Source organism: Polistes canadensis, unplaced genomic scaffold (assembly GCF_001313835.1).
Source record: "Polistes canadensis isolate GaletaPanama2010 unplaced genomic scaffold, ASM131383v1 scaffold_38, whole genome shotgun sequence".
Classification (NCBI taxonomy): Eukaryota; Metazoa; Arthropoda; class Insecta; order Hymenoptera; family Vespidae; genus Polistes; species Polistes canadensis.
The window spans coordinates 803,883-825,004 of NW_014569585.1; the positions used below are offsets into that span (position 1 = coordinate 803,883).

A 21,122-nucleotide genomic window follows, 5' to 3' on the forward strand; every position below is an offset into this window, starting at 1 on the left:
CTCCCCACTTCATCAGCTGATAATTAACAGGATTTTGGATTTTTTTGACTTTTTAATTTTTTTTTGTATTCTTCTAATGTTAATAAATAATGTATAAAAAAATGGATACAAAAAATGTTGATTGCTTTTTTTTTACAGCACTCCAAAAATGACCTAAAATTTATGTCTCTAGACCAGAATACCCCCTTAAACGATAAAATTTCCTATGGAAAATGATTTAAGTATGATAATAAATGAGAATCTAACTTGTTGATGGAATAATAGAGTAAAAATTTATTATTTTACAGTACAATAAAATATATTTATATATATATATTACGTCGTATTAACATCAATAGATGATTTTAAATAACATTGGGCTTATCTTATCACATTACCAAAAAGTACGCCTCTTCCTTCTTCTATTAAACAATATCTACGTCTTATCCTTTTGTGTATGAAAATAGAAAAGTCTACACAGAAACCTATGATGAATATATTTTTCTATTTATAGATATAAAAAAACAAATCCCTAAGAAGAACGAAGTAAAAAAAAAATACATCTGCTTTCAACACGTGATACATGATATTTTATTTATATACAAATATATCTCTCGTATGTTAGTCATAGTTTTTTAATTTTTCTTTTTTTTTTTTTTTTTTTTTTTATAAACGAATACATTATCATATAGAAAGACATTTATTTTTGGAAAGTATAAATTTATAAATGCTCATAGTAGTAGAAATTTAGTTTCTCGATCAGAGGTAGTTTTCATATCTGCGTTTACTATATAATCCATATTTTGTGTAGAAATGATTTATTCGAATGGATTATTTCAATAATACGAGCAATTATATTAATGGATTGTTAATGAAGTTGTTAATAGTTTTTCATTCGAACTACTATTACTACTAATAATAATAATAATAAAAATATGCTTATAGAAGATATTATTATCAGAATAAAAAAATAAAATAAAAATTAAATCGTATCAATCATGTCTTACATGTCGTGTCTTACATGTCTCACATGTGTAAAGGTAACTTGTACCTTTCATTTATAAACTTAAATACACAGATATCTTTTCTTCTATAAAATTTGAATTACTCAAGAGTCAAGAAAGGCAGGATTTGGTATGTCAATGCATTACAATGCATTTTAAATTATTATTGTCTAAAATGTCTAATATTTAAGCTATGATACTGATAGGAACCCATCCCCCAAATGCTTTTTCTATTTCCTCGGCAACAGCTAACGTCAAACGATCTTGATATAAACCACCAATGACCTAAAAATATAATTCATTAATTAATTAACTTTCATTAATTTGTGCTTGAAAATTTCAAATGAAGTATAAAAAAAATATAATGCAGTGCCTGTATGCCAATTGGAATTCCTTCCTTGTTTAATCCTAATGGACAAGCGGTGGCTGGTAAACCCAAGACATTAATAATTGCAGTGTATGAAAAATTAAATGGTTTTATAAGTGGTTCATGATGTAACGGCGCTGCCGTTGGATGAGTTGGATACAAGAAAACACCGTCTTCTCCCAAAATATCCTGCAAATAATATCAAATTAAATGAAACTATAATAATCCATATTATAATCGATATATTTGTTGTAATATGTTAATTAAAAATCTAGAATGTATTTAAGGTGCATGCATCGGTTCTAAATTAAAACGTCACTCTCTCTCTCTCTCTCTCTCTCTCTCTCTCTCTCTCTCTTTCTCGCTCTTTCTCTCTTTTTTCTTTTCTCTCACACGATCAAAGATAAATTGAAAGATAATTTCGAATAATTGTTTGTAATACGATCTTTGATATATACAGTGGGTAAAAAAAGTATTTGTATAATGCTTTTCAAGTAATTCTACTTGAATAGGAGAAAAATATTAATAACCATTTTCCGGTAACTTTTGCAAATAATAATAATATGATTTGATAAAAATTCTCATAAAGTTATTAACGAAAGAATAAATGCGAATAAAATGATAAATTCTATAGCTGAATAAATATTTGCACGTCAACGTTTCTGTGATCATCGCTCCTTATATATATATACAAGGAACTATGCAAGCCTTGGTTCATTGTTAGGGCAGAATTATAGTTTGCAAAGTAATCGTTTCTACCAACAAATATCCGAAATATCGATCATTGAGATAAAATTGTTTTTTTTTGCGTGACGAAGGTCTAATAATAAGTTATTGTCAAATTGGTGACAAAGAAAACCTAAACTTATCAAGTGTGTGATGTGAATAAAAGATAAGAAGCAAATGGTGTTAAAAGAAATAAACGAGGATCGGGATGCCTGAAAATATATACTCAAGGAGATTAACGACAATTTATAATAGAAGATGTCCAATAAATCCTTTGGAACTTCTTGCAATGATGTTTACAACCTCAGGTAAGATTGTTTGTACCTGATCTGTGAGAAATGTTTTCCATTATTCTGGTTTATATGGTAGAACTACGAGGAATAAGCAGCTCGTTGGTGAAATGAATAAAAAAAAAACAAACGATTGGATTTAAAACGAAAAATGCTTACAGAAAGAAGCGGAATTTTGCAATTTTTTTCGGATGAAAGTAAATTCATGTTGCACGATGTTGTTTTTTGTATCGGATGAAAAAAGATTCGGTAAAGTAAGGTGTTCCAATACTTTGTTTACCCATTATATATTATCTATTTGCATGCAGATATGTGTAAAACGATATTGTAGAGACTACTTATAAAAGAAGCACGCAATACCATAGAAATATTGCTTTATCCACGTCAGATTTACGTTGGACTCGTGAGGAAATAAAAATCATGTCCATTAAGAAATGATCACATACGATCCATGATTCTATGGCAAGAACAAATCATATCTGGCTATTTTCATTGCAAATACATTGCAAAACAGTCAAGAGAAGAAGTCCGATCCTAACAAGTTACAGGCATGGAGATTCGTTACACGTAGTAAACACGTAGAGACGCAGAGTATTTTAGTCTCGATCCCTATGTGATTTTTAAAGACACCATTAACAAATTTATATATACCCTACCTGAAATTCTTGGTAAAGGTCTCTACTTTCTTGTATAAGTTTTGTGTATTGCTCACTCCCATGTCTTATACCTAACCTCTCAAATGCTACTGTTACTAGAGCAATGAACGTATGATTGCTTAGGAACATTAACCACTTTGTAAATTCCCACCAAATATTAATACGTCCGCTCCTGTTAGACAATTCGTAGGAAAAATCTTTATCGCCTTTTGATGTCATGTTTGCGAACCACAGATTAGCGCTTTTTTTTAATTTTCGTACTTGTAACTTCGTAGGTTTTATTTTATACACTTTCTCAAAATGAAGAAGCACTTTTCTCATAGCACATTTTATTTCCTCGCTTACAGGCGATACAAAATATTGTCCTCCGTCATCCTCCATGTAATAAAACTGAGCAAAATAATACGATATTATTAATCAATTATAAAACAATTAATTGAAAATGATTGTGGAAAATATTTCAATTTACTTTGAGTTTCGAAACATCAACTTTGTCATCTAAATTCAATTTTTCCGCATTTTTATCAGCTATTATTTTAAGAACAGGTTTCATATCCTGTGCAAATCTGCACATTGGGCCTATCCCGAGTAATTGGTTTTGATCTTCGTTGTGTGGACTTGGATATTGACCATCAGTAGAAACAATACCTAAATTTGGATCGAATGATTAGTTAAATTAAAAATTAAAAGCATTAATAATAGGCGTCAATGATTTTTTGTTATTAATATAAACCTTTGGAAGGTTTATGACCAAAAATTCCATTGAAAAAGCATGGCATGCGAATAGAGCCGCCAATATCAGATCCTATTCCTAATGGTGAACCGGCAGCTGCTTGTATGCAGCCCTCACCCCCGGAAGAACCACCTACTATATGTCTAAAAATAATAACACAACAAATTCAAATGAAATTCGAATAGCAAATGTGATAACTAGATATGCGCTGTGCAAGAAGAAAAGTACGGTAATTAACATTCCAACTTCAAATCAATAGGGTTTGTCCTAGATCAAACAAATTACCTAGTGTTGTACGGATTCTTCGTGGTACCGTATAAACAATTATGGGTTTCCCACCACATAGCAATTTCTGAAACATTCGTTGTTGCTAATGGAATAGCTCCAGCTTCTTTCATCAATCTTATTACTTCTGCATCTTTCTCTGAGACAATATTTTTTCGTAAAACCAGACCAGCCGTTTGTTTCATATTTTTTATAGCAATACAATCCTATGTATAAAACGATGATTAATACATATTGTTAGAAAATAGTTATTTAATTGATAAGAGAGAAAGATTTTACCTTGGTTGAAAATGGAACACCTAGGAAAGGTTTTTCTTTGGCAAGAACTTTCGCAGATGGTGCATTAGGAGATTCTAACATTTCGTCGTATTTTTTAGCTTCTAAGAGAGCTTCCTCAAAACGATCTTCAGCTACACAATTTAATACTGGTTGAATCTCTTGTATTCTCTCAATGTACGACTTTACTACTTGCTCGGAAGTTAACTAAAAATAAAAGAAAATCAATCGGTGACCCATAGGATTGATAAATCAATGATTAAATTAAAATACACGTGATCATACTTGTTTATTTCTAATTTTAAAAGCTAACGTAGTTGCACTGTGTAAAAGTGTTAAATCGTTTATAGGTGGTTGACCTTCTTTTGGCCCACGAATATAAGCTGCTAATGAAAATATACATTTGGCAATGAATTCGATTAAACGATGAATTAAATAAAATATTTGTCCTCGTGGACTACTTTTCCTTTGGTTTTTATTTTTGCTCGCCATTATTCTGCAAAAAAAAAGAAAAAGACAAATAACAGTATTAATAAATATATAATTTAATTTGTTTAACTTTTTAAAATATATCTGAACGTTCGCCTTTAGTTTATTTTGATCGTTAGTGCATTAAGAAGGAAATGTAACAAATTAATTATGTAAGCCAATTTATGTTCGAGATAACACAATTGAAGAAAAGAAAGAAAAACAAGCTTAACACACAAACGAGATGGTATTTTTATAATAAATTTTTTTTTATCGAAATTGTTATTGAAACGTTATCGCTAGTTTTATTTCTTTTCCTCATGAGTTTGATTGAAAAGAAAATTGTTTGTAAGGATCCTTGTGCCGAGTTAATCGACCAAATGAAACGTAATCCAAGGTTCGTCGTAATCGTTAGTCGAGTTTAGTTTAATAACGAAATTGTCGGAAATATGTTTTCAAACGAGATAAAATTTTGATCGTAAATAATAAAAAAACTTTGAGGGTCAACATAAGAATTAAATGTTGATAAAGTTATATATATTAATAATTCATTATTTTCGTTAAATTTTGATCCACCAATGGTAAAAAAAAGCCTTGCAACGTTCTCATTGGTTTTTATCAGATAACATAAAAAGATATAAAAGAAATTAATAGATAAGAAAAAAAGAAGAAAAAAAATATAACGGAGAAATAAAACACGTAAAGAATATCGAACGTATTAAACGATAAAAAAGATTATTAAAACGAGTATGTTTTTTTTCATTTTATCTCTTTCCAGTCGTTTAAATAGTAAACGTGTACTATCTCACGTACAAAGAGAGGAAGAGAGAAAAAGGTGATGATAATAATGATGATGATGATCATGAAGAGGGGAAACCGGCAACGAGTGTTATCATCTAAAAAAAGAATACAATTGCAAGGTCGATGATGCCATGTGAGTTTGACAGTTTCGCATAAAACATTTTATTTCGCTTTAATATTTTTATGATGGAAGATAAGAGAATTGCGTGAGTCAACTTAAAGAATAACTTTACCTTTAAAGTAACGTCGATAATAGTGTCGAGTATTATGCAAACGCCATTTACGTGTTGGGCTTATCCAAAATTTGATTAATGCCATTCAATATAATACTCAGAAATATTATTTTCTTATCGTTATTTATATAACAAATACATTTCAAAAAATGATGAAAACGAAATTGTAGGAGTGGAAATAGGGATGATCGAAAAAAAAAAAGAGAGGCGGGGCAGTAATGAATTTGAAATGCGATACTCACGAAATAAAAAAACGTTAACGTTTCTAAAAATTTCACTTAATTTTCTTCGTTAATATGCGACAAAAATTCGAGAACGATCGGAAGACAGGAAATAACGTTCTAGTTAGCTGATCCCTCCTCCGTTCGGTGACTTGAAAACAAACCGGTAAAGAGAAAATTTGACACAAAGCACACACTGCTCAAAAGGATGGATGATCCCCTTTTGTGTATCTTCGTCTCTATGTGTAGCAAACAGAGAAACACGATCAGAAACTAATGAGCGATTTAAAAGTGGTCACGAGTGATCAACGAAACGTCAGTCCACGTATTATCTTTCTCTTTTCAACGCTTCCTTTGCTTATCTCTCTTACACTCACTCACTCACTCACTCACTTACTCATTCTCACTCTCACTCTCACTCTTTCTCACTCTCTCTCTCTCTCTTTCTAATTTTCATCCATTTCACACGAACATCCTGTCTCTTTTGTTTTCATTCTAAGCCGTTTAAAAATGTGCACGCGATGCTCTTTGGTGGTTTAAAAATAGTACAAAATGTTGATACAGTCGATACAACCAACAGGTTATCAATGACTGTTATCGCAACTAAACTCACAACTTTCTACTACTATTTCCTTTACTTTTATCCGTCGGGTGATGAATATTGTCGTCGAAAAGGGAGAGAAACCTGAGAAAAAGACAGAGAGAGAGAGAGAGAGAATGAGAGAGAGAGAGAGAGAGAGAGAGAGAGAGAGTGAGAGTGAGAGAGAAGGAGAGAGAGAGAAAGAGAAAAGACCGCACCTCTCTCCCTGTTTTCATCATTTTGTTCCCACGCAAGCGTATAGGTAAAATCTCTCTCGAAAAACTCGAAGTTAGCTTCGATAGACTGACTCGTTCGATATCTCGAAAGCAATGGCAGAATCTAACCTCACAATCGCAGTTGCTCGTGAACAGTTAACGATAAGGTTCTTACATCTACTACAATTTGATAAAAAAAGAAAACGTTATCATTTCCACGTGCGTTCTAATGAAGCTGACTTTTGTTTTTGAATTTTCTTCGTTTCCGCTTGTTCGACTTTATCGTACACAAATGGTTTCCTCGATTAGGCAAGTTTCTCTTCGTGCATCTATACCTTTCTTTTTTTTTTTTTTCTTTTTTTTGTCTACACAATTATGATCGATTGTTTGCTAACGTAGTAGTAGTACAGTTCAAATAAACTGGTATTATTATTGTAATAATTCGTAATTAAAGAGTTACGCTTGGGAAAGTTAACTTTGTTCTATGTGAACAGCTTCCTTGCTTTCGTCTAATATTCGTGACCTTGATAAAAGAAATGGAGTAGATTTAATTTTATAGAGAGAGAGAAAGAGATAGCAAATAGATTTGAAATATGCGGGCCCGCGAAAGGTGAATGCCTTCTGATCTTTCAATCAAAAGCCAAGCTCAATTTTCTTTATTCAATTAGATTCATTGAAGTCAAAGGTAATTTTCTCGAGTGTCAAGGCTGCCGTTGAATTCTGTCGTCACTTTCGAAAGTTATTTATCATTGTATGTACGATAGGTGAAAGTAAATCAAATATACGAAGATGGAATACTTTCACTCTTTTCAATTTCTTCGAATGTTTTTGTTTTAGACTTTCAAAATAAAATATTTTATTTGATACGCAATATATTCTATCATTATAAATCCATTTAAGGATAGTTTCGATGATGATTTCACATATCAATCTACGAGTGAGATATATATATATATATATATATCTTTTGTTCCTCATCATCTTATCATTGCGGCACACGTTGTTTATGCAATGCTAGAAAAATACATTATTGGGCAACAGGCACACACAACCCCCCCTCTCCGCCCCCATATATACTATGCATATCTCTATAAACTGAAACTTAATGTCGATGTGTGTGCAGCACACTTGTGATGTGTGTATTCTGTTTCCTACATTAACAAAAACGGCTCGGTATTGTGGACAATGCCTAGGCATTGTACATAATGCCTGAATTGTACACATTTCCTATCATATATAACTAAATTCAAAATAAAAAATGACGCAATACTTGTCATATAGGAGTGCTTTATGTACTCTTTTATATTTTTCTTCGAAATAGGAAACTTTTATTGAACTCAAAGTCCTCTCTTACAAGCCGTTTGTACTCATAAATATCTAACAAAAAATACTAAACTATAAATTATAGTAAAGAAATCATTTGATCTTTTCTATATTTATTTTCGTGATTATGTAAAATGAATTATTGCTTGAAAGTACTTCCTCAACATTCGTTATATATACAAAACATTAACTCTAATAGTCCATAATTTAAAACTGAACAAAATATTTGTCTTTTTTTCCAGTGAAGAAAAAAATTAAACAACGATTCTTCTGAGAAAATTATTATAAAAATTAAGGATTCGATGAAGATAAAAACGTGAGCAGATAATTGTGCTATTGAAAAACAACGATCGAAAATTGACGTTAATGTTGATGTGATGTTGAATGACTCATAAACAAAAGAAAAAGAAAAAGAAAAAAGAAAAATAAAAAGAAGAAAATAAAGTAGAGGAAGGGGGAATAGCAAAAAGAAATAAAATAATACTTAATAAATAAAAGTTAAAATATGAAAAAAATAAGTTCACCCGAGGAATATAAGGAATCGGATATGGATGAAATAGATTTGCAAGATAAAATGAGGATGATCGGTGTAAAATCTTCCTCACCTACTAGTCTCTTAGCAAGAAACACTCTGTTGCTACCGAGCGGAGTAGTTAATGTCAAACAATTATCCAATGTAAGTTCAACGAATGACACTGGATCGTCCACGAAGTCTTCTGGCTCGGCGACTGGTAAGCTATGGTCTTCTTCTTGACTCACCTTCTCTTCCTCCTCCTCTTACTTCTCTTCCTCTTTCTCCTCCTCTACCTCTTCCTCCTCTACCTCGTTTTTCTCTTTTTATTCTACTACCTCCACAATCCCACCCCCCACCAAAACCTCCTCACTTTTCCCTTAGTCCATTATAAGCAATTACCTCCACATGAAGAAATTTAGAATTATTTAAAGTCATAATTAATAATCAATTAACGACGTTTTTGATTATATGGTTATTATAAATAAAATTCATGATCATTCCTGCTACGCGTTTTAATTTCTAATTCAAAAATTATTATAATAATTTGTACTCGTGTTTATGAGGTGTATTAATGTTATGTCCCGAAGACGAGAATATTAGAATTTAGTTGTTGAGCCTGTTTTAGCCACTCTGCATTCACCGAGTTTAGCCAGGACCAGGCAGATTCGTTGAAAGGGAAAGAGGGGTGCCCGTTATGCCAAGTCAGTGTTTCGTGAAAGAATGTCGAAAAAGATTAAGCAACGATTTCATCGTGGCGGAACGTCACAGTATTATTTTTTAAATATTGTCGGTTATTTTCTATTTATTAATCAAACTCGTTTGCATAATTATTCACACTAGACACGAATGTGCGCAGTATACGTATGCAAATATTCTTTTTATTTAATAGCCGATTTACATATATAGAAATATAAACTTTTTTAGTTAACTTAAATTTCGAAAAAGCTTATGCGTATAACTTTTGAGATAAAATAGCTTTCTACTCATTATATATCTTTCAATGTCTATGACTTATTTTATTTATCGATTTAATTATCACATGTTTTTTTCTATTATATAAATTGAACTTTTTTGTATACTTATAGTTGAAAATTAAATGAGACAAAAATGAAAAAAAAATTGTGAAGTAAGTGTTAGAAACACGAATGGGATTTTATGACCAGAACACCAAGCTCACCTCTCTCTCTCTCTCTCTCTCTCCCTCTCCCTCTCCCTCTCTTTCTCTCTTTCTCTCTAACTGTGTGTATTATATTGATCTACCTGTTTGAAACGTTATCCATATAGTCTACCGTTTCCTCCACAGTCCTGAACAATCTTCCATCGTGAAACGATCATCTAATCTTTACTCTTTTCGTGCTTACTCGTTTCTATGTGTATATCGATTAATAACATTTGGTTTTTTAAAGTCAATGTTACCTTATCGTTAATAATGACTCATTGTTTATATTTTTCCTTACGATAACATATTGTTATTGTTGAATACATCATGAGAATGATTTCCTTCTTTAACGGTTTACCAGATACTCCCGAACAAATTTTTTTATCGATAATCGATTGGATGTTATAACCTACTTCGATTATTCTGCATATTTCAGTTTTTTTTTTTATTTTTTCTAACGAGAGATAAATGAAATGTCAGATGTAAGATACATATGCATGTTTTATCGTTAATAAGAAATATTCTATGCAACATTTATCTATTATTTTTTATTGAATATTTATGATTAGAAATAATGTAAGATAATAGCAGCGGTGGACATTGAGTTTTTTTTATTAGGTTTACTGTTTTTATGTGCTTTACTTTGAATACAATTATTTGCGTCACTCGATTTAATATATTATAAATTCACATTTCAAACTTGTTTATATCATGATCTAGCATTTATGCGAAAACTATGATTTAATAATGCTTGCTATACAGTAAATTGACGCTTTCGATACTTGGAAAGGAATAAATCGATACTTCGAACTCGATAGTTCTCAACTGTATTATGTTTGATCAAATCTAGCTTTGTTCTAAATTAAACAAACACATGTATGCATCATTTTAAAGGTAAAACGGTGATATGAAATAGAAAATAAATTCTTCATATGATGTTATTTAAATGATTATACGTAAAATGCTGTTTGCAAATTAGCTACACATTTTTATATTAATTAATACACTTAAATTGTTTAGAAGATTACAGTTTACGCAGCGAATATATACACACACACATACACACACATATACATACACAGGTTTGCATGTTGTCCATCGTGTTTGTGCATAAGAAGCAAGTATTTAAAAATTAAAGAAGGAAATTACAAATTCGATCCACTTTTCGTTATCGATGGACTCAGTTTCGCAGAAGGAAAGGATCGATCGATCTTATTGGATGATCCACACTAAGCATACAATTAAAAAATAAAAATAAAAAACATGTCACGATGCTATTGCTTATCTTTATTTTCCAACGTTTCAACCCCGAGTTTTGAATTGCATATTCAAGATGGTTAGTAATTAGTCCAATTGCCAATTAGTTATGTTCTATGTCAAGCTCTTATTTTTAGCTCTTATGCAATAAACTCATTTTACATTAAATACTACGTTCTGCTAAAATGATTCAATTTTTTTAACGAACTCGTTTTAATTTATATATTTAGTTAACAAGAGATGTTGGCTATTATTACTTAATCATTGAAATATATTGTTTGTGATTGACAAATTAAAATGAGTTTTATAAATATTTATTCATATTTATTCATCTGCAGATATCTTAACCGTATATTTTTCTTTCTAGGAAATCCAAGAAATAAGACAGCATTAGCACCAGGTCACAGTGTCATGGATTGGATACGATTAGGTAATTCAGGAGTGGATTTAACTGGAGTTGGTGGAATTCCACGTACAGTCACATTAACTGAATTAGCCAATCATAATAAGCAAAACGACGCGTGGATTGCAATAAGAGGTTTGAAGTTTACTCATTCTTACAATTTCCATATGCAAATATTTGTACTCGCTTGCTAATTTTCTCTTTAACTTTTTTTTTTATTTTTATTTTTAACTTAGGAATAGTTTTCAATGTGACACGTTACATGGATTTCCATCCAGGAGGAATTGACGAATTAATGAAAGGAGTTGGAAAGGATGCCACGAAATTGTTCGATAACGTAAGGCTATCTTAACGAAGTTAACGTCAATTAATACGCGTATTTTTTGTATTGAACGATTATTATTCCCGAGGCACCCATAGATCCTTCCTTACAGGTTCACGCTTGGGTAAATTATCAAAGTCTTCTTCAAAAATGTGTCGTTGGTAGACTGTGTCGTTCTTCGACTTCAAATACATCCAAGACCAATGGAAAATCATCTATTGCAAATGATCTCTTGAAAAGTTGCACAAGTAAAAAATAACACAATTTATGTGTATTTATGCTGATTTTCCCATTTTGTTCTCTCCTATTTTAAACGTCAAACGTTTGTTTAATCTTTTAGCTCAAAGTACAAGCGAGGAAGAAAAAGAAGAAGAAACCGATGGCGGTGTTTCAAAAATTAAGATGGATTGGCGTCAAACGTCTAACACCATAACTTTGTTTTATCAAAGTATAGACGATTATCAGGGTATCTATTATCGTTTATCGAGGATAAATGATACCAAACTCGTTTTTAATTTATCTTTTGAAAAAAATATTGTAACGCACGAGCTTGAATTAGCTGGAGAAATCGAATGGCCTCCTACTTGGAGTAGAAATTATGAAAACATGGAAGTAAGTTGCTATCTATCATTCTGAACAGCTTTCACTTTGTTATAATAATAATGATTACTTAGCAAACTTGATTATTTTCTTCTTCTAACTTTAGGTAGATTTTACGTTCAAAAAAAAGGATAAAATTGTTTGGAAAACTCAAGGTAATCATACCTTATCACGAGAACCAATAACCAATAAGAGAACTTATAAAGGATACGAAGTCCTAACGAACACACCACTTTGTAAATTAGTTCACTTGTTAGTTTTACGAGCTAAAGATTCGTTAGAATTAATACCAATCGGTAGACACTTGGAAGCAAAAATGAACATTGCAGGTGAGCAAAGTTGTTTCCTTGCGTAACGAAATTTAAATAATCATTTGATTTTCTTTTAACTTGTGAATACAGGTGTTGAGGTTTCTAGATATTATACACCTGTACCACCCTGTCTTCACCCGGAAAACACGGCACCGAATTACACGTCAGATTGTATATGCCTGATGATTAAAAGATACGAAGATGGTGCTCTTAGTCCATCTATAACAGCTTTGAAAACTTCAGAAAGTATCACGTTGAGTAACGGACTTGGTAACTTTATCGTTGAATCCTTTGATCGTTTTACCGTCATTCATATGTTGGCTGCTGGAACAGGACTAACAGTGATGTTAGGAATAATTCAACGATCTCTTGCAAGGCGTCACGTGTAAGGATTCCATTCTATTTCTTTTAAACATTTAATCCTATATCTTAATGAATATATATAATTAAGATTTTATTCAAAATATCTTGTAGGAAAAGTATCAATCTTTTAAACTTCAACAAGGATGAAGATAACATGTTCTATGTAGAACAATTAGAGAGAGCTTGCAATACAAATAAGTTAGTATTACTATTAGACAATCAAACAAGTTTTTTCTCTTTCCCCACGTTTGTATTTAATTTGTATATTAATATATTTGTTCGATTAATTTTTTTAGATTAAAAGTTACGCATATTCTATCGCAAGCGGGAGAATTATGGAATGGTAGACGTGGTTCGATATCTGATGAACTTTTGAAAGAATTAATAGGCAATTATTCACCTGACAGTTGTGTGTTTGTTTGTGGTCCTAAAGGATTCATGGTTTCCGCAAAAAAGTGAGTTATATATATATATATATAGTACTTTATTTTATAATAAATATATTAATGATTTTGATGTCCTTGATTTCATAGATGTCTTCATAATTTCAAATGGAAGTCCTATCAAATACACGAATTCGATGATTGAGATAATCTTAAAATTTGTTTTTATATTCCAAGCTCGATCATTGAAGGAAGAATTTAAAATTTGGGTTTAAGTTATTGTACAAATTCGTTACGGATAATCGAATGTGTTGAGGGATTTCAAGAAAGTCTTGTACTATCCATCCCTAAAATTATAAACACAAATCTTAGAGCTTATTATTGCGAATAAGGAATTGAAATTAATAGATAAATCTAAAAAAAAAAAAACAAAGAAAAAGAAAGAAAAGAAAGGGAAACGCTTGATACTAAATTTGGATGCGTCGTACGTTTAACGTACCTGTTTCAATCAATTAAACTAAATTTTGTTATTAGACGAATTTTGTCTGTCTTGTACGAGCCGGTTTAGTATAAAGAAATAAAACAAAGCGTTTCTAATTCGGTTATTAATATCTACAATAAATATTTGTCGGAAAAGAATTATGAATTTTTTTAGTATTCGCGTACTTAGATTCGATGTATTTACATGTATAGACAAATATTTGATTATAATTTCGAAAGAAGATGATAAATAATCTTCTTATTATCTTATTTTTCTCTCTTTTTTCGATTAATATCAATGATAATACGTTGATCGTCGCGTAGTCCAAATTTGGGCGACAATCATATTTCCGTTCAAGGTTACGTAACCCAAAAATCAGCTAACGTTGTTTTTCATTCAGTTTAAATAGATTTTCTCAAGTAATTTGCACACAATTTTATTTATAGAAAAATAAGACAAATATTTAATACCGTTTAACAAATATAAGTAAATTTATAAGTAAAATAATATTACTTCAACAAAATATGAGAGCTTCGAAATGAATCGAATCGAATCGAATAAACGACAAATGTTGGATGTTTGTTGAAATTTTAAAACGCATAGGTTCCTAAATGAAAAAGAAAAAAAAAGAGAGAACTGTCTTACGGATAATTTTCAATACATGTCTTCAAAATGTATACAGGGTAAATTTTAGCCTTGAAAGGAAAATTCTTGATCTACGCGTTATACGATCAACGTGTTAAGCGAATTATGAGTACAACTATCTTACTTTGATCATAAGTCTGCAAGTTTTACTATTGTTCGTTAAAAAGAATATTTCCATCCATATCTGTCCTGTCACAAGAAGCATTTATACTAAACTGATAAAAACATAGAATATTATTTTCTATATCTTATAATAATAATAATAATGTTTAAACGTAGACGATAGATGATTCTTTGGCTACATTCCTTTTTACTAAAATCTATCGTAAGTTATATCAAACGCCAATCTTTTTCGAAGTGTCTATTTTACCGAATAATAATTTTTCTATACTATGCAACCAAACAAACTAACCGACTGTAAGATAAACTGATAGTTCAATTTTAGCTGTGATTAAAATGAAATTACACAAATGTGATGGATTATTAAAGAAAGTCTTCTTCAAAGTAAACAAATATTACAACAGGAATTATTATACAACATTAATAGAAACAATAACGCCCGATATTTTTGGATATATGAATTGCAAGATATATTTAAGTAATGCAGAATATTTGTGACAATATTAAATAATTTGTTTTTTTTTTAATTAATTCCGAGTACGGAAAATGATCAATATGACTAACTGTAAATAGAAAAGAATTAAATATTTAAAAAAACTCTATTACTTGAAAATATTAATTTATAAGAATACTGTTTGTACCATAAATTCACATATCGTATGGTGTTAAATATTTTCATGGATTTAACCGACACTAAACGTGTATACGACTCCGATAGAAAATAAACACGTAATCAATGACCTGAAGTTTCTCGTACAAATCGACCTTTCATCGTCACTGCCTTTTTCTTCCCCTCTTTCTCGCTCTCCTCCTCCTACTCTTTCTTTCGCAATTAATTATACTGTAGAACAATTGCAACGGAAGAGCATCAACCTTGTTTATTTCGTAACGTATCAAAGCGTGTTGCGTTATTTGTCGATCTCTCGATGCTACCACGGATGTATACTTCCTATTAAATTCTCAAAAAGTGCTAAACAAATGAGAGAAAGATAGAGGGAGAGAGGGGGTAGGTAGGAGTGTGGGGGAAAATGTTCATTAACCGTAGAGAGTACAATACAGATGCGGGTTGAAACGATCGATGAACAAATACATACATCGACAGTATTTTATTGAAAAACACGATTATCAATTTGAATTATTCAAAATGGATTCTACTATTAAAAATCGATTATTATTATTTATTATACTTTACCGACGGAAAAAGATACATAAATGAATAATCAATAAGAAAATTACAAAAGATATGAGGCCTTAATAAACACTTCCTTTTATAAATGAATTCATTAGTTAAATTCAAAATGGAGTTTACTATCACACAAAAATCGATTATTATTATTTATTATATTTTGCGGTCGGATAAAAACGGAATGATGGGCAACTAATAAGATAACTTAAAAAAAGAGGTTTAAATAAACCCTTCGTTTTTTAAATTAATTCATTAAATTAAAAATGGATTTTACTATCACAAAAATCGATTATAATAATTTATTATACTTTGCGAACAGTAAAAACAGATAGATAGATAAATGGATAATCAATAAGAGAAGTTACAAGGAATACGAGATTCTAACAAACACTTCCTTTTTGAAATTAATTAAATAGTTCAATTCAAAAAATGGATTTTACTATCAAAAAATCGATGATTATTATATAAAATAATTTGCGAAGAGAAAATGACAGACAAATGGATAAGACGGAAAGATGAAAACGTTTAAAGACATTTCACGAGAAATAGAAAAAGTAGTCTGCAGTTATCTTTTTTTCTTTCTTTTTTCTATATATTCCAGTTAAAGAAGGGGAAAACTTTTCATAAGCGTGAAACTTTCACGGCCGAGTTAATTTTCCGGTATGCCTATATACACCACACAGGGAGAGAGAGAGAAAGAGAGAGAGAGAGAGAGAGAGAGAGAGAGAGAGAGAGAGAGAGAGAGATCAACATAACACACACGCATACGTATATACACGCACGCATGCATGCATGCATGCATATACAAGGAGGAGGAAACACACACGCGTCTACACAGTGATTATTGATCGTCGTAACTTCTTTTTCCCCGCAATATGACGTAACGAGAGCACCGGCTGGGCAAAGACGAATGTCTTTTGGCCTTGCTTTCCTAAAAGATAAATGAAAAATGTGTTGCGGATTCGACAGCAAAAGTGCCAACAGGAGGAGGAGGATGAAGAGGAGGAGGAGGAGGACCGTTTAAATCTTACTTTAAACCGCACGTTATTCTTTTTCCTGCCTTCCTTGACCTTCACGATCTAGATCAGGGTTCACTTAACTTTCTTTATCGAGCAATTGTTTAAAAAATATTTTCTAATTAACAAACAATTTTAAATAAACGTACACTCTTTCTATTCCAATTTTAATTAGATGTTTGATGAAACAAAATTGAATAGCCTACAATTTTTGTTTTCAATTTGTTGACGTAAATAATAAAAATAAATTATTAAACAATATTTTTTAGAGACTCCAGAGAGGATTAATGAATTTTGTCAGATTTTTTGTAAATAATAATAACATTGAAAAGCCGTCCTCCTCGTACGGACGGCATTAGTAAAATCTATCTTGTCTCTCGATGGAGGATTAAAAAATTAAATATATATAAATGATTGTTATGATAAAATAAAACATCTTTAAGGAGATTTGATCATTGAATTATCATATATTTTTTTGATCAACAGATAGACCTCTCCTGGTTTCCTAAATTCAATAGCACATCAAATGTGAAATATAAATTAATATAAAAATAATTTTTGCAGAAATAAATGTGATTGTTATAGAAAAAAATAATAAATATTTAAGCTCAACAATTGTTTTCTTACACCATAACGTGGAATTTTTGTATTAACAAAGTCCAGAATTGCGTAGTAACGTTGATCTAGATCATCGTGATGGGATATATGATCCGATAAATATAGGAAACTAAAATGTAATTTGTAAAATGTAATGTCGTCTGACAGATAACTTAGTTAAGTGTCTACAAATAGAATCTAAGGAGCTAACAATCAAGAGAGAAAGAAAGAGAGAGAGAGAGGAAGAGGTGGCTCTTGAAATAACAATGAAGATGAGAGGAAAGTCATGGAGGATCCTTTCCTAAGAGCGATCCTTCGATTCGAATTAAGAGTCTTTCTTCCCCCTTTTCCCTTCTATCCTTCGATTCCTTTCTCTCTTTTAGATTTCATTATTGTTCACTGAATTATTCTAATAATCTACGAAAACTCTAGTTAAATTAAAATGAATTAGAGAAGTTTCAATCTACTATAAAGTTTGATGATTCGTTTTTAACTTCAAACAAAAGGTGAGAGAAAGAGAGAAAGAATGAGAGAGAGATAGTAATTCTAATCAAACTATTGATCGTGAGTATCAAAGGATTCTCTTTTACAGCAACATATGCGTATGAAATATTAAGGTTATAAGTATGATACGTTCGATCATTCTTATTATTTTTTGTTAGAAGTTGGATATTTCATGTTTGATTATTTGATAAAATGAGAGGGCTATTTAATGAATTTAAATGAATCAAATCAATTATACTTATAACTAATAAATATATGGTTTTATCTAATTTTATGTTCCACAATTCAATGGAAAAATTATCTTTTTCCTATGAGATGATCACAATATTTAGATACATAGTATAGTTTTAAAAAATACTATTCTAAAATGCGTTTAAATTTGCACATAGAATTCTAGTGTTATTACAACTTAATGAAAAATTTAAAAGTCCTAACGTGATAGAATATTTTTAAAAACAAGCAAATTCGTATTATATGTACTCGCGAAACCAACACGTAATAATTGACATATATATAACAAACAAGCTGTGAAACAGGCTGCTAACTAATTATAATTAGTTAATTTAATTCATTATTTGTTAACAATCGTTTAATCGAATGGAACAGGAATGTGTGCAGCGTTATCGAACCGGAATGCTTTTCACTTTTAGAAATCTATGACGTTGCTTGGACGCCGATGAAAACTCAAGAACCACCACCGACAACAATAGTTCATATTTTTTCCCGCGGTCAAGATATTTTTTTCCAACGACATTGATTGTGAGAGTTTTTTTTTGCTCGTACTTTTATTTCTAACGTAAAAGAGAAAGAAAGAGAGAGAACGATAGAGGTGAGGAGGGGGGGGGGATTAAAAGAATGTTTATATGATTTCGAATAAGCTTTCGATTGAAAATCGTTGGATATTTGTTGGGCCGATTTATTCGCGCGACGAATCTAAATTCGTACAATCGTAGGAAAAAATAAATGAACACCGATGGTTTTTTTTCCAAAATCCTACCATTATTATTATTATTATTATTATTAACCATTTTAATTTTATTTCTTTATTATCGTGTTACGATAAATAGATTATTTTATATAAAAAGAAAATTGAAATAATATAAATTACACACATTAAATTCATTATTAATCAAATTATTAAAAATCATATTAATATTATTTATAATTAATACATAATTAAATAATATGAAAATTATTGTTATTAATTCATTTTCCTTGATGTAAAAGTTGATCTGATTATGGTAGGATTATTATACACGCGAATACCTTGGAAACATATAATATAAAACACTATAGAAATGTTTTAATATATATTGTATAAACGTACGTGTGTATATGTATGTCCGATATTTTGTATCTTATCATCTTGCATGCAAATGAGAAAACATAATACTATTTACAGGAGAATTAATCCTGGCTTCTGCATGGCCAGAACAGAAGCTGTTGGACCAATGTCGAATACTGTCTTTATCGATCGAACAATGCATCGCAATGCGGTGAATGGTGCTTAAGCATCATTGTTCGAGCCTTGGCAGAGAAGAATATCGATCGTTTCTATTCTGCTATCGTGATTAAGATAGTACCTCACTTCTTTCACCCCCTATCCCCTAACCCACCCACCCACTTTCTCTTCCTATTCTTTTTCTTTCTTTTTTTATTGAAGTAACTTTAGCAAGAGACCGATATAGAAATTAAGAGAAAGAGAAAGAGAGAGAGAGAGAGAGAGAGAGAGAGAGAGAGAGATGAGGAAACCAGAAATAAAAAAAAATGTTACGGATACTTTCCTCGTATAATAAGACGGAGTCAAACTACAGGCTCTTCTGAATTTACGCGGTACTAATTTAAGGGAAGGAGGTTGGAAGGGGTGGGCTTTTTTTATACGCGATATCAATTTACACGATCCGAATTTACGCAGTCAGGAAATATCTACTTTCTTAGGAGTTGTAAGTAACAAGTGCGTGTACGCTAACACTATATGAGAGAAAACTCATTTTGTGTGTGTGTGTATTTTCTACAAGTTAGTTACGATTATTCGATATACGATGTTTAAAAAGTGTCTGTTCTATATTATATTTTTCTTGTTAGCCAAAAAATTTCGACAAAATTTTAACGAAATGTTGCAGCACACATATCGACAAATTTATGAATACTTATGGTAAAAGAAAATTTGTATAAAAAAATCATAGGAAAAAGTTATTAATAAAAAATTATTATATATTGTGGAATGAAAATAAATTTTAACTTCAACGAATATTTCAAACGATGAAGATGACGAGTTCGTGTCAATTAAAAAGTAAAAAATGTTTGATTGGTTTAAATAACAGTTTCGATGGCGACGACAAATATAATTTACATTACTAATTTTTTTTTGCAAAGCTATATGAAACAAATATGTATTTTATAAAACTGTATACTAGTTTTTATTTCCAATATTTTTTTTTTCCAATACTTTTTCGAATGTACTATTACGGGATTTTCAATCGGGTTAAAAAAAATATTTTACACGGAACAGAAATTCGTGCAAATTCAGGTACACTTGCACAGATAGATGAATATATATTTATTAACAGCCTGTTGGCTTAGCAAATGGACATGGTTTTATATTCACAATATATAACATAATACGTAATACACGTTTGAACAATTGAATCGAATATAATATATCAACATAATATCTCTGCAAAAATATTTAGCAATATAATCTTAACTCTATTCTTCCACAACGTTGGAGTAAAAGTAGATGAAGTAAATAGAAAATCGGTTTCTATTTTCTTTGTTAAACTTTTCCCTTCGGTGTCCAAACATAAGGAAGGTATCCTTTTGCCATTCGAGCGTTTTCATAAAAGTCTCTCTTTTTTATCTGCCATCTTTTTCCTATCTCTCGTATTTTTTTCGTTTTTTTTTTACTCTTTGCTTCTTTTTCTTCTTGCACCTTTCATTATGCAACATTACGCGTTAAGGTTGAGAATAAAAGATGTATGCTTATCTTCATCTTTCTCTCTCTCTCTCTTCCTTTTTCAAGATTCTACGACTTTTATTTAACGGAAAGCGTTATTTTTATTTTTCTGACTGAAAATACAAGTTCCCTCATCTTCGTTTCGTCT

The 21,122-nt window shown here is 30.7% G+C and overlaps 2 protein-coding genes across 7 annotated transcripts; one reads left to right on the top strand and one right to left on the bottom strand.

Moving 5' to 3' along the window:
* Positions 1-648: 648 nt before the first annotated feature.
* LOC106784656 (fatty-acid amide hydrolase 2-A) lies at positions 649-8,851 on the bottom strand. 4 transcript variants are annotated; one of them, XM_014744447.1, is made up of 9 exons: positions 8,763-8,851; positions 4,602-4,812; positions 4,320-4,523; positions 4,041-4,246; positions 3,756-3,898; positions 3,492-3,670; positions 3,023-3,412; positions 1,357-1,539; positions 649-1,268 (listed from the first exon to the last, which is right to left on the bottom strand). In XM_014744447.1, the coding sequence occupies exons 2-9, from the start codon at positions 4,806-4,808 to the stop codon at positions 1,170-1,172; spliced, it is 1,611 nt and encodes a 536-aa protein (XP_014599933.1). In that variant the 5' UTR covers positions 4,809-4,812; positions 8,763-8,851; the 3' UTR covers positions 649-1,169. The 4 variants fall into 4 exon arrangements, 3 of the variants coding, with proteins under 3 accessions (XP_014599933.1, XP_014599932.1, XP_014599931.1); XM_014744446.1 differs by lacking the exon at positions 8,763-8,851 and adding an exon at positions 6,061-6,736; XM_014744445.1 differs by lacking the exon at positions 8,763-8,851 and adding an exon at positions 5,819-6,736.
* On the top strand, positions 8,400-15,455 carry LOC106784655 (cytochrome b5 reductase 4). 3 transcript variants are annotated; one of them, XM_014744443.1, is made up of 11 exons: positions 8,804-8,888; positions 10,913-11,166; positions 11,455-11,625; positions 11,727-11,827; positions 11,925-12,060; positions 12,153-12,424; positions 12,519-12,741; positions 12,814-13,108; positions 13,198-13,284; positions 13,383-13,541; positions 13,620-15,455. In XM_014744443.1, the coding sequence occupies exons 2-11, from the start codon at positions 11,094-11,096 to the stop codon at positions 13,672-13,674; spliced, it is 1,572 nt and encodes a 523-aa protein (XP_014599929.1). In that variant the 5' UTR covers positions 8,804-8,888; positions 10,913-11,093; the 3' UTR covers positions 13,675-15,455. The 3 variants fall into 3 exon arrangements, with proteins under 3 accessions (XP_014599928.1, XP_014599929.1, XP_014599930.1); XM_014744442.1 differs by lacking the exon at positions 10,913-11,166 and having other exon boundaries at positions 8,400-8,888; XM_014744444.1 differs by lacking the exon at positions 8,804-8,888 and having other exon boundaries at positions 10,896-11,166.
* Positions 15,456-21,122: the final 5,667 nt, after the last annotated feature.